This window comes from Onychomys torridus, chromosome 22, assembly GCF_903995425.1.
Source record: "Onychomys torridus chromosome 22, mOncTor1.1, whole genome shotgun sequence".
Taxonomy (NCBI): Eukaryota; Metazoa; Chordata; class Mammalia; order Rodentia; family Cricetidae; genus Onychomys; species Onychomys torridus.
This window is the reverse complement of record NC_050464.1, coordinates 2,662,250-2,676,112: the sequence shown is the minus strand read 5'-3', so window position 1 is coordinate 2,676,112 and position 13,863 is coordinate 2,662,250. Positions and strand designations below refer to the sequence as shown.

The 13,863-nt window shown below is 47.0% G+C and overlaps 1 protein-coding gene across 5 annotated transcripts in view; it reads right to left on the bottom strand.

The window, feature by feature from the left end:
- Nucleotides 1-13,863, bottom strand: part of Katnal1 (katanin catalytic subunit A1 like 1) — a 53,145-nt gene that overhangs the window by 27,435 nt on the left and 11,847 nt on the right. For all 5 annotated transcript variants that reach the window (XM_036172273.1, XM_036172274.1, XM_036172272.1 and 2 more), the window contains exon 4: nucleotides 3,365-3,527. In XM_036172273.1, the coding sequence (XP_036028166.1) occupies nucleotides 3,365-3,527 (163 nt within the window). The remainder of the gene's footprint in view (nucleotides 1-3,364; nucleotides 3,528-13,863) is intronic.

Below are 13,863 nucleotides of genomic sequence, written 5' to 3'. Positions count from 1 at the left end.
CCTTTTCAATAGAATTCAGGTTGAAAAGGGCAACTTACATTTCTCAGCATACTTCTATGTTGACTCTAAGCTTAAATGACAAAATAGTCAATCCAATTTTCTGTGGGCTATAGTCTGGACATACAGTCTTTCAAATGTCCCATCAAACCCAGGCCCCAGCACACTGCCATTAGGAAGTGGGATATTGTAGAGGCATCACCAGATACTGCCTGAAGTCCCACTGTTTATGAAATGACCTGGTGTTTCAGCATCAGCCCAAACAGACTGAGACATCTGTCCATTCAAATAATGCTAACAGCATGGCTTGGCTGTTCCTGCCACTCCTGACAGCAAAGACAGCCAGCCAGATGTCAGTCAGAGGTCCTTTTCTAAGACAAAGTCTCACTATACAGCCCAATGGCACCAAACTCATGACCATCCTGTCTCAGCCTTCTGAGTGCTGGCGTATAGCCAGGAACACTTTATCAGCATGTATTCATGACTAACACAAAGTACATACCTAGGGAAAATGACTGAATACATTAAGGTTCACACTGCCATTCAGACAACCCTGAGGCCCTCAGGATTCAAAAGAAACATGGCCTCAACAACAAATCACTGTGCACAATGACTGATGCTTATTTAAAACAGTGCTTTAAGCTCAGACCTAGTCTGAAGCCTACTAGAAATTTTAAAAGAAATGGAAAAAAGAGGTAATCGCACAAAATTTACCAGAATTTTTTTTATAAAAAGTGTTTTCTTATGACAGAAAAATGAATGAAAAATTTAAAAAATTAAGAAACACTTTGACACTGCTCACATCATGATTTAAAATTCAGATGCACAGTGATGACCCTCTGAAGCCCAGTCCCACAGTCCCACAGTCCCATAGTCCCACAGTCCCACAGGCCCACAGGCCCAGAGTCCCACAGGCCCACAGTCCCACAGTCCCACAGGCCCACAGTCCCACAGGCCCACAGGCCCACAGGCCCACAGGCCCACAGGCCCACAGGCCCACAGTCCCACAGGCCCACAGGCCCACAGGCCCACAGTCCCACAGGCCCACAGACCCACAGGCCCACAGTCCCACAGGCCCACAGTCCCACAGTCCCACAGTCCCACAGGCCCACAGACCCACAGTCCCACAGGCCCACAGGCCCACAGGCCCACAGGCCCACAGGCCCACAGTCCCACAGTCCCACAGGCCCACAGGCCCACAGGCCCACAGGCCCACAGGCCCACAGGCCCACAGGCCCACAGGCCCACAGGCCCACAGGCCCACAGGCCCACAGACCCACAGGCCCACAGTCTCTTCAGGCTATGCTCACAGAAGGAATTGAAGCAACCAGCACAGAGTTCAACAGAGCCAGCAGCAACCACAGAGCTCGTGTACTCGGGGAGAGTACTGCTCCTCCTGCTGCTCTAGCACTCAACTCTACACACAAAGCTAAAAGCAAATAGACCAGGAACCCTCACAGACTTTATTATAAATTCCTTTACTTGCCAAGCCATTTCATGGGCCCAAAATAAATTGCTCTTATCCTCATTTTTTATACCTATGAAGCTAAGTGTCTGGAATATAGAAGGCTCTCAGAATTCTATACACAAAGTAATAAATCTACTAGATTATGAGAATACACAAGCATGTGTATATAACTAATTTTGTTTCGCTTATTTTTAGGCAGGGTCTCAAGTTACTATGTAGACCAGGCTGACCTTGAACTCATAGAGATCCACCTGCTTCTGCATCCTGAGTGCTGGATTAAAGATGTGTGCCACCACACTGTGCCTACACCTGGGCTCTTAATGGAGAGACAGGTAAGGACCAACAGAAAGGAACAGAAAGCAGATTGACTCTGGGCCCTTCACCTGCTCATCACAAGTGTGCTGTAAACAGATTTGTCAGAAAACACGCCATCAGGCCATGAGGCCAGACTGCTTACTTACCAAGTGGGAGCTCCTGTAACTAAACGTTTATAACTTACTTAATTAAGTATTTTTAAGACAATTACTATCTTTACTATGGGCAATACAGTCTGGTTTTTCTGGACTATCTTATTTCATTTTTTCAAGCCTGTTGCAACATATCAACTAAATGTTTTTAAAAAGGAGTCCATAATACCCATAATTATCCTTCACCTTCATCTTCAAATCAGCCTTGTCTAGGAACCAGTCTCTGCTAACTTCTGGATGGCTATGGTAGTCAGATCAGAAACAACTGCATCTTTCACGCTGTCGGGACACTTCCTCGTTTAGTTTTTAACAGTAGTCATCTCTGCAGTGACTCACAGTACCTCTTCTACCTCAACAACTGCAGAAATAAGAAAGGTGGTTTGCAGTGATGGTCTGAGTACTTAGCATGTCAGTGAGAGGGTAGGCCTTGGAGAGTTATTCCGAAACACTACAAATGAAAGCCATTTACAACTCCAGAGGAACACATCTGCCATCAACAACTGTTGCTTGGTCGCCTTGTCCTCAGTTTATGAGTCACACTTAGAACCCGAGATTTATTCAGTTGTGGATTTCTTTCCTCAAATCCAATCCAGATTACCAGTGAGTGGGGGAGAGGGGGAGGTCTTCAGACTCCAGCCCTAGCCTTGAGAGCACTGGAGCTCCCTGTACCTCAGCTTCTCACTCTGAAAAGTGGAGAGGGGCTGTCTCATGAATTCATGATTCATGAATGGTGCCAGAGCCGTCCAGCAACCCACAGCCAAGGTTACTCCTGGTCTTTATCTCTCTCATGTGATGCTGCTGCAAAAGGTCCACTTTACTAAATACCTCTATATGTGTGTGCGTGCGTCTGCGTGCATCTGCGTGTGCGTGTGTGCATGTATGTGTGTGTGTGTGTACTTTATTAAATACCTCTGTACCTGTGTGCACATTTACTTTACTGTTGAAAGATATTCCTTTTGTACACTGTGAAGATGTGTCTCGACCTAAGGCACCTTCTGATTGGTTTAATAAAGAGCTGAATAGCCAATAGCTAGGCAGGAGAGGATAGGCGGGATTTCCAGGGAGAGAGAGGAACTTGGGAAGAATCTGAGGTATGTAGATTAAGCCATTGAGACTCGGAGTTGAACATACAGTATGGAGGAGAGGTAATGAGCCATATGGCAGAACATAGATTAATATAAATCGGTTCATTTAAGTTATAAGAGCTAGTTGGGAACAAGCCTAAGCTAAGGCCAAGGTTTTATAGTTAATTAGAAGTCTCCTTGTCTTTATTTGGGCCCTGGAGGTCCACCTACATTTTACTAAATGCATCTGTAACTCTGTGTGTTTCTGTGAGTGTGTGTGCAGTTACTGTAGGGACCACTGCAAATTCAACCCTGATCACAATATCCCCCAAAGCCCGGGCTGCAAGGCCTCAACCCCGGAGTCTTGCCTTGTCATCTCTCCCTCTCGCTCTGCAGTCCTTGTCCCGACTTGCGGGCTTGTCGCTCTTTGATATCGGGTGTGCTCGGCCCACCAGTCCGCGGGCGCCTGCTCCCACATCTTTCCTCAGAGGCCTCACTTCTCGGTTGGGACGTCTGATCTGAGGCGGAGCTCTGACAAAAGAGAGACAGTAAAATAAAAACTAACCGAAGACAAGTATGTCAGCAGCACCTTACTCATGAAGCTGTCCGTTTTCCCTAAGGTACACTGGCTGATACAGTTATTAAACAGAGGGGACACACATGGAGCCATTACTACACACATGGAGCCATTACTCCGCCAAGAGTAACTATCAATCACCAACAGAGGGCAACACAGCCTGCGCTGCTTGTCAACCTTAGCAGCCGCACTCTACCAACTGTCCTAGACCAAGAAGAGTTAACTTGGAAAAAATTACAGCCTTTTCATTACAGGACAGGATTTAAAACCACAACCACTTGCATAGTTTAAATGTTTTCTTTTTACAACCAAGATGACTTTCTCCACTTAGCTGGAAAGGTCAGCATTTCACTAAGCACATTACAAATGGCAGGACTCGGCACTGACATGGTGTTATAAACAAGGCATTTCTGTGGGAAATAGTATCCATGCCACTAGAACCCCAGGTGTGATTAGTAATGTCAGTGAATCCAGAAGTGAAGCTAACTTCTCCCAGCCATTTTTAGCGTACAGCTAGTGCCACCCACCGTGGCCCCAGGAGAAGACAGAAATAAGGAAACAACAGTGTGAGAGGGTCCACTGGGGAAGAGTTCACAACAAATTGATCAGAAGACACCTTGGAAATTGGAGTTTTATCACATTGTTGGTCCTAGGGTCCATTCTTAGTCACTTAAACATTCTGTCAATGAAATAAAAACATGAAGAGACCAGTGAAGAAGACCTAATAATAATAAGTTACTGTTTGGAGTGCTGCAGGTCTGGGGATGGAGCTCAGTAGCAGAATGCTTGCCCAGCACACACCAAGCCCTGGGTCCCACGTCTGTCAGAGAAGAAAGAAAAGCTCAAGCCTCTTAGTATCTCGATGCAAACTTTCTGTTGTTGTTTGGGAGAGAGGAGGTCTGCTTTACTCAGGTTTTCTGTTTTGAGGAAGAGATAGACAGTGGTCGGGTACAGTTCTGCTTTAGTATCTGTGCATTTGTGCATGCACATCTGTCTTTCCTGTGTCAGTCAAGGGCATTGGCAAGGGAACCAATGGAGACTACCCTCCACTCAGCACACGTGGGGTCTCTCCTGTTGCTAGCAATGGTGTAAATGACTGTTCGGTCCAGCCTTTAGACTCGACTCCAGCATGAAGCCTCTGCTCCCCTCAGCAAGGCCAGCCCTTGCAGCTGCGTGCAGACTCTCCGCAGTTGCTGGACTTGCCATGAATCCTGAGACGGTCCTGACTCTCAGCTTGCTACTTAGCAGCTGCTCAGAAGCCCTATGCAGTCCATCTGCACACATCTGGCTTGGTAAGCATGTCCTAAGATTCCTTCTAGGCTGGTTCACAGGCTGCCTTCCAAGGGCTGCCCTGGGCTTGTCCTGCTGGGCACTGGGTGTTTGTGGCTAATCCCCGGCCAGTGGGAAGTCCACATGTGCTCTCTACATCTTCAGTTCCTTCTCGCTGCAGCTGGATATTCCATGTGTAACAGACTCAGTCAGCGTCCCAGAGGACACCCTTGATTCTGTCTGTCCTTCTCTGTCCATTGCCGCAGCACTGCACAATGTCATGCTTCACTGTGGGGGCCTGTGACAGCTTCCAGGCTGTGTAAACAAGAGACTCATGAGGTTTCTTTCAAAAAGAGCTTTAGTGGGTCTGCACAGCACCACTGACCTGGCCCTGGTGTCAGTAGAGACGAACACTGCATTAGCAGGCAGCTTTTCAAACACAGAGAGCAACCAGCAGTCATCAGAGCATGGTGAATAAATACCAGCCTTGTGTTCTGCACTGAATGACCGGGGAGAGCAACAGGAAGAGACGGTGTTCTGCAACAAAACTGATATTCACCACTAATAGAGACCTTCACTGGGAGAGGCACTCCATACACGTCAGCAAGGATGAAGGGAAGCAGAGAGAGAGACGAGTGAGGGCAGAGAGGTGTGAGCAGGTATCTGCACACTCCTTCAAAAAAGGCTTCTGTAATGCCCACACTGTGCCACACATGGTGCTGGGGAGGCAGCCGTGACCAAGTCCAAGGCCCCAGCTCTTCCAGTCACATGCCTTGGGGGCCGTCTGGCAGCAGTGAGTACAAAAGGATAAAGTCTAAGTTGGACTGTCGAGTCATCTGATAAAGACAGGTAAGGTGGTCAGCCAGGGGAGGGTCAGGTGGGAGCTGTGGGGGGCTGCCCTGCACTCACATTCCTCCACTTCATTCCCCCAGCACCCATGGGGGAACGGCCACGCTGATCTCAATCACAGAGGAGGCAAGTGAGGGTGGAGCTGGCTAACTTGTCCTCAGGGCCCCTGAGGGGCAGAGCTAAGAAGAAACACCCCCATTCCCCCCAGCCCCAACTAGTCTGTGCAAAGGCAGCAGCCCTCCTAGAATAGAAGCTGCTGTGTGGCAAGGACCTCACTCCTGCTTGTCAGCATCCAGAGGGCACCAGTGAGGTCGAGATGAAGCGCATCAGGAAGAGCTCAAGAGTGGGGCTAGAAACAGGACATGTGGAAGGGGCCACAGTCACACAAAGAAGAGCAGCAGAGCCGTGTGAAAGCCACAGCAGCTAGAAACGAGGAAGAGTCCCCATGGAGCTGGGAAACAGCAAGTGTCACAGAGGTGAGAGTGAATCCAGAGGGAGTAGACAGCATGTACACTAGTGAGTCCAGAGGGAGTGGATGGTGTGTACACTAACTAGTGAGTTGCTCAATGCAGTCAAGAGCTCACCTCTGCGGCTCAGTGACTGGGGATGTGGGATTCCTAGTAACCAAGGAGAAGGGCAGGCAGGTTATCTCAACAGCAGACAGCAGCTTGCCAGGAAAAGGCCAGCAAGGCAGAGAGTCTTCAGGCCAACGTGTTATGTGTCTGTCCCTCGGACAGTGCTATCCTGCCTTTGCTCCTTCATTTGTCTCTAATAATGTCTACTTTCAGCTGCCTTTTCTAACACAGAAATACCAGGTGTAGGGGCTGGAGACAGGGCTCAGTGCTCAAGAGAACTGCTGCTCTTGCAGAGGACCTGGCTTCAATTCCCAGCACCCACATGGTAGCTCACAACCATCTGTAACTCCAGTTCCAGGAGATCCTGATGCCCTCTTCTGGCCTCCTTAGGCACCAGGCAAGCATGTGGTACACAGATATACAAGCAGGCAAAGTATTCACATACATAAAATAAATCTTACAAAACAAAAAAATTTAGGCACTCACTGTAGTAAATACCTAGAATTCCAAAATTCAAAATTCAAGGGGCTACTGTATTTTGTGGTGGGAGACAGATGTTTCCCACAGAAAGCATATATAAGAGGAACAATGAAGCTATCTATGGAGATGGAGAACAAAGCCCAACAGGATGCCCTCCCCCTTTGGGTACCTGGCCTTCCCTTCACACAGTCTTTCCTGCTGTTACCTTCCTGTGAAGCGTCCCTGCAGGAGGGAGCCATTTCTCTACACCCCACCCCCGCTCCAACTGAGCTTTCTGGCCCCTGCACCAGCGCCCCTGCATCAGCACTACTGCACCAGCGCCCCTGCACCAGCGCCCCTGCATCAGCGCCCCTGCATCAGCACCACTGCACCAGCACCCCTGCACCAGCGCCCCTGCACCAGCACCCCTGCATCAGCGCCCCTGCACCAGCGCCCCTGCATCAGCGCCCCTGCACCAGCGCCACTGCATCAGCGCCACTGCACCAGCACCACTGCATCAGCGCCACTGCATCAGTGCCACTGCTCCTGAGACCCGAAGGGTACTGGCCCTGCAGCAGTGCTTCTCACCCAAGCATGGTCTCAGCCACAGCCTCCAGTCCAGCACTCCAGGCAGCACAGGCATCTACCCTCTTCCTGTGAATAACAACAGAGACTCCAGGCCTTCTTCCCAAGCACCACTCAACTCTGACCTCGGCAGTGGGACAGCTGTGTCTACCTGAACCCGGCCTGTCACTCTCTGCCAGTCTACTCTCACTGTATTCAAGTGGTACAAGCCTGAAATCTCAGACCTGGAAAAACAAGACAGGCAGACCATGAGTTTGAGACCAGCCCAGGCTTCACAGCAGATCATGTTTCAAATATCCACTTAAAATGTTAGGATGTGTGGTTTTGAAGACGTGCACTGAGCTGCAGGTGAGCTCATGCTGATTCTCAGCCCCTGAATTACTAACTGGGCATTTTGTGGTGTTGTGTTTTGAATGAATTCCATCTGGTTCCCAGCCCTTGTCCTAGAGTGGCTGTGTTCCTGGGAGGTTATGAAGTGAAATTATAAGCCAGGTAAAGAACTCAGTAAATGTCATTTATTATTGAGATAAATCACCCCTCCTCCCTACATTCTCCTTACAATCTGAAATCAAAGGCCATCCCATATTCCAGGAAATAATAGAACTCCAGAATGTTAAGGGAATGGAACCAGTGTCAGGGAACAGCCTACTGCATCTTATGAAGAACAACCTTAAACGTCTGTCCACCTCGCTCACACTGTCGGATAACTACCATTATTCTCCTAGTCTGTTCCGACCTCTAACTCCTCGTCAATAGCTTCGTCTGGGTACTCAATTATCTAGCCCGCTGCTCTCTCATTCTCACTATCTCATTAGTCACCAAGTTTGATCCATTTCACACAGTATGCTCTCATACCACCTACAAGACCAAAACTCTTCCAGGGCAGGGGCCATAGCCATCCAACGTGCACCGGACCTGGTGCAGAGCTTGGCAGCTAAGAAGAGATGCCAGTATCCCTGAGGCCAAACTCTGGGGGTAATGCCTGCAGGGCTGAAGATGAACGCCTGGCATACAGTGAGCATTTTCAAAGCACAGGGCACATGGGTCGCACAGCACTCCCACGTGTGCACCAGCCAGAGGGTGACTGACTGGGACAGTGGCCTCCTCCACCCCTCAGGCAGGAAACAACTGAGGCAGAGCAGAGGTGAAGGACTCACTAACAGGAAACAGTAGTTTCCTCTCTTGGTACTTGACTGTGGCTTTAACTGAACCTTTTCATAATTAAATGAGCTTTTGTTTTGTTTTGAATGCTGACAGTTACTTAAAACTAGCAGGGAACCCAGAGAAACATGCTAACAGCCTTGATGTTAAATCTGTAAGAACTTGGGCAGGGTCTTAAAAGTGGTCTCCTAAGTGTACATGGAGAAACACTGTACCATCTCCCCAAGCGCTCGCGCTCTCTCTCTCTCTCTCTCTCTCTCTCTCTCTCTCTCTCACACACACACACACACACACACACACACACACACACACACACGCCAGAGGTCAAGTATATTCCTCAATGGATCAATGATCTTGGAGCTCACTGACTGAGCTAGGCTAGCTGGCCAATAAGACCTAGGGATCTTCCTGCCTCTGCCTCCCAGCACTAAGATTATAGGTACTTCCTCTGTGTCCAGCTTTTTTGTGGTGCTGGGGATCCAATCTCCTGTTGTCATCCTTACAAAGCAAGCCCTATACACAAAGGGCTCTCTCCTTAGCCCCTCCCTCTAGGTCCTGATGAAATACATTAGAAGGTCTATTAGGGCTGTAATCACAAAATTACCTATACAGAACAAGCTGAATGATTAATTTCAGATTCACATATACAGTCTCACTTGCCCTTCCACAAGGCACAATTGGTTAAAATCTACCACATGGGCATATAATCTGTGTATCCATCATAAAGAACACCAATAGTCCCTCAAAAAGTAAAAATAGGGGCTGAAGAGACGGCTCAGCAGTTAAGAGCACTCACTGGCTGCTATTGTAGAGGACCTGGGTTCGCTTCCCAGAACCCACATGGTGGCTCACAACTATCTTGAACTCTAGGTCCAGAGTATCTAATGCTCTCTTTTGGCTTCTGAAGGCACTGCACACATGTGCTCAAGAGGTACATAGACATACACTCAGGAAAAACACCCACATACATGCAATAGAAATAAATACTTTAACAATTAAAAATAGAACTACTATATGATCTAGTAATCCCATTTGTGAATACATATCTAAGTAAAACTCAATGGGGGTGTTGAAGAGGCATCTGCATTCCTGTGTCTGTTTCAATCCCATTCATCAGCAAGACATGGAAATAACTTAGATGAATGGTTTAAAGAAAATGTGGGCTGTTATCCAGCTTTAAAGAAGAGAGTTCTTTTATTTGAAAAAAAAAAAATAGATGAACCTAGAGGACATTGTGCTAAGTGAAATAAACACCTGCAGAAAGACAGATAATGGGACCTTATTTACAAATGCCATCTACAACAGTCAGACCACAGAACTAGAGGAGAGAATGGTGGTTCCCAAGGGCTGACGTGAAGGGAACAGGCCTTCTCAGGCCATTATGTGCCACTTAACAGACTATCTAAGACCAAGTAATTCAGAACGAACAGTTACGGCCTTCCTCACATCTGGATGCTGAGAAGTCTGAGTCTGAGGAACCTATGTCTACAAGGACATTCATGTGGCATGGTTCCATGATGGAAGGTACCCCACCTTCTGGGTTAACAGCACTAGTCCTTCCCTGGGCCCCACCCTCAGGACCCAATCCCTCTTTAGAGATGCAGCCTCCCAGTACTGCTGCCCGGGTAATAAACTGCCAACACATGAGCACTGGCAGGCACTCAGCCCACAGCACAGGCTGACATTGTCACAAGTGACATTCTAGTCATCTAAGAATTAATTCTAGACATCTAGCATACATGAAGGTGACCCCAGCTAACCACCTGTACTATATACTTGAATTTTGCTAAGGCAGATCTTGTGTTCTCACTACAAAAAGAAAAAAAGGCAAATTATATGAGGCGAGGTGAGTTTAGATGTAGTCACTATTTCAGTCTAATCCAATCAAGAAGTTGTATATCTTAAATACAAACTCTACTTCAATAAGGCTAGATGAAGATCTGTCATATTTACTTTTTAAGATGAATAGAGAATATTTAAGGGTAGTCGTGTGGGTAACTGAGACAGGAGCATCACTGGGCTTGCTGGCCCAGCCCAGCTCCAGCTCCAGGGAAGGACCTTGTCTCAAAGGAATAAGGCAGAGTGTCAGTGCAGTGTCCTAGTCTCATCTCTGAAACGGCACACACACACACACACACACACACACACACACACACACACACACACACACACACGGACATTCACATGCACACACACACACACACAGACATTCACATGCACACACACACACACACACACACACACACACACACACACACGGACATTCACATGCACACACACACACACACACACACGGACATTCACATGTACACACACACACACACACAGACATTCACATGCACACTCACACACACACACACACACACACACGGACATTCACATGCACACACACACACACACACACACACGGACATTCACATGCACACACACACACACACAGACATTCACATGCACACTCACACACACACACACACGGACATTCACATGCACACACACACACACACACACACACGGACATTCACATGTACACACACACACACACACACACACACACACACACACGGACATTCACATGCACACACACACACACAAAGAAAAGAAAGAAAGAAAACATATTTTATTGACTAGATGCTACGCCAATTATTGTTCCAGCTACAGACAACCTTAGATTCAGTCTGAGGCCTCAGAAGGAAAGATCACCTTGTTAAAGAGAATGTACTTACTAAGCCTAGACGTAAAAGACTATCAAAATTATTTCACTGACATGAGAAACCTACTCACAAAGGACACAATCCGCAGCTTCATCTCTTCCGAGTCTTACTCTGCTCTCGCCTTGACCTCCTATCACAAACCTACTTTTACAGCTCAATTTTCTCAAATGTAAGGCAATGTATCTCATTTATTCAAAAGATTGCTTTGATTTGTCTAGCAGCTGCTGGTGATTTCAAATATGATCGTGATTAAACTCAGCAAATCCATGACACATAAAGTCTAACTTTAAAAAATACGGCAAAACCACCACTAGCAGCTGCAGAGTGAGCAGAGCTGTGACATCTAACTGGAAGATGGAGAGGAATTCTGAACTATAGTTCCATAAACTGAACCAGACAGAAATACAGACAGGCTGGCCACATTAGCAGCCAAGGCTAAGCACATCCACTTCATCTCTGAAAGGCTTTGTAGGAAAACAGTAAATTACATTTTTCTATTGACTAAAATAATAATTTCAGTGTGAAGCTCCCACAGGGATATGTTTTAATTACATTTAAATTATTAATGTTTATTTCATTAAGCAATTTCAATTTCTTTATTCTAACACCATTAGTAAGAATTTAACAAGTAGATATGAGGACACAGACTAGATATCAAATGCAGCCACAAATGCCACTGGATGTAGTGCTGAAATCAGAGAACAAAGCAGACATAAATGAGACCGCTGGTTCCGAGGAGGTCTGGGTTCAAGTCCCGACTCTGGAAAACTAAGCAGCTTAGCCTCACTCTCACTGTCTGGACACTAAATCAGTGTGCTAGAACGGTCTGTACTTGGTAGGGTCACTGGAGGACTTACATAAAAGACCTCTTAGAAACAGCAAGTGACCAGTGGTTACCCGTGGCCTCTTCCCCTGAAATGAAGACCAACTTCATGGATCTTCAACCCTGAAAACTCAGCATTTTCTCTGCTGGGACTACCCAACATGGTCCAGAAAACTAAAGATTTCTAGAGATTTTCAAGGAGAAAATATAATTACTTGAGGTTTTCTGAATGAGATTGCTGTTAATTATGCCATTCTTTCATTATGTATCTGAAAGAATACCGTAATTCTTTTTTTCAAAGCCGACCATTGATTCTAATTTAGCACCTGTTGGCCATCACCATTGAATTCTCTTATTTAATCCTGTGAGATAGAGACTCCCCATGGCAGAGACACTGAAATCAATGTTCAGAGCAGTTCAAATAACTACAGCCACAAAGCAAGTGGGCATCAGCCACACAGCTCAGATCCAGAACCTGGACTGAGGGCACTGTCTCCTTAAAGAATTTGTCAGCCAGTCATTATCTCCAGGTGGAATTTTTTGTTTCAAGACTCGAAAAAACAGAATTTTAAAGGAGAAAAACAGTGTTCAGTTCCAGCTTCCCATGGCCTTTAACTGAGAGCACAGGAATACCTGACTGCCCTTGTATCCTCTCAATACAACAGACTGGGTTTCTTCAGTAATGTGTGCCTTACATACACATCACTAAAGCATTCTCCACTGTGGCAGGCCATTGTTGCTTACAGGCAGAACCTGTTCCTGAAGTCTTAAATTATGACCCACATTACTTAGGTATTAAGCGTCTCTCTCTCTCTCTCTCTCTCTCTCTCTCTCTCTCTCTCTCTCTCTCTCACACACACACACACACACACACACACACACACACCATAACCCACAACCTCTGGAGCTGGCCTGTGTTTCAGGTGTGTTACAGTCTGAACGTCCCCACTGGTTCGTGTGTTATATGCTGGGTCCCAGTGATGGGGCCATGTGGAGCCTTTACAAGTAAGGCTGGCTGGAAGGCTGCTTGGAGCAGTACTGACCTACCCCAGGCTTCTTTCGCTCCCCCACCCTCTGCTCCCTGTCTCCAGGCAAGACTAAGCACTCCTCTGCCAGATGCTTCCTCCACCCAGGTGTTCTGCCCAAAGCAGAACCCTGTGGCCATGGACCACACCCCCTGAAGCCCTGAGCACTAATCCTTGCTTCACTGTTTGTATCAGCTCTTGGCAGTGACACAAAAGGAGCTAACACAATGTGGAAGTAAGTCTCTTTCCCAGACTGTTTTAGACAAGTCTCTAATCCACAGAGGACACAGAAGCACACACCACGTACAAGAGCTATACATGAGGGAACCGCTCTAAGACCTTTAGTTTTTATTTGCGCGTGCGCGCGCGCGCCATGAAGGCCAGAAGACCCCCAATTTACAGGTGGCTGTGAGCCACTCAATGTGGATGCTGGGCACCCAACCTGGATCCTCTGCAAGAGCAGCACACACTGAGCCATCTCCCCAGCACTCACATAGGAAAAACAAATTTTTTTTCAATTTAGTGTGGAGAAGAAAGTCTGTCCATGCATTTATCTTTCCCTTTTATTTTTAAAGAAAGGACTGAAAATAAGTATAAAAATAAAAGCAATCTCTGTTATAGACATGTAAGAAGGACAAACAACAGGAGGGCTGAGTTAGGCCCTGTAATGAGGCAGTTTCTAGGTCGGCAATCATCAATGGGGAAATGTTAGCCACAATTTTATCATTGAGTCACAGATGTTAGCTACTGTGTGTAGCACTGCCTCCTGAGATTAACGACGGTGACCTGACCATTCAGAGCACGCACTCTAAAAGGTAATGTATTGTCAGCTC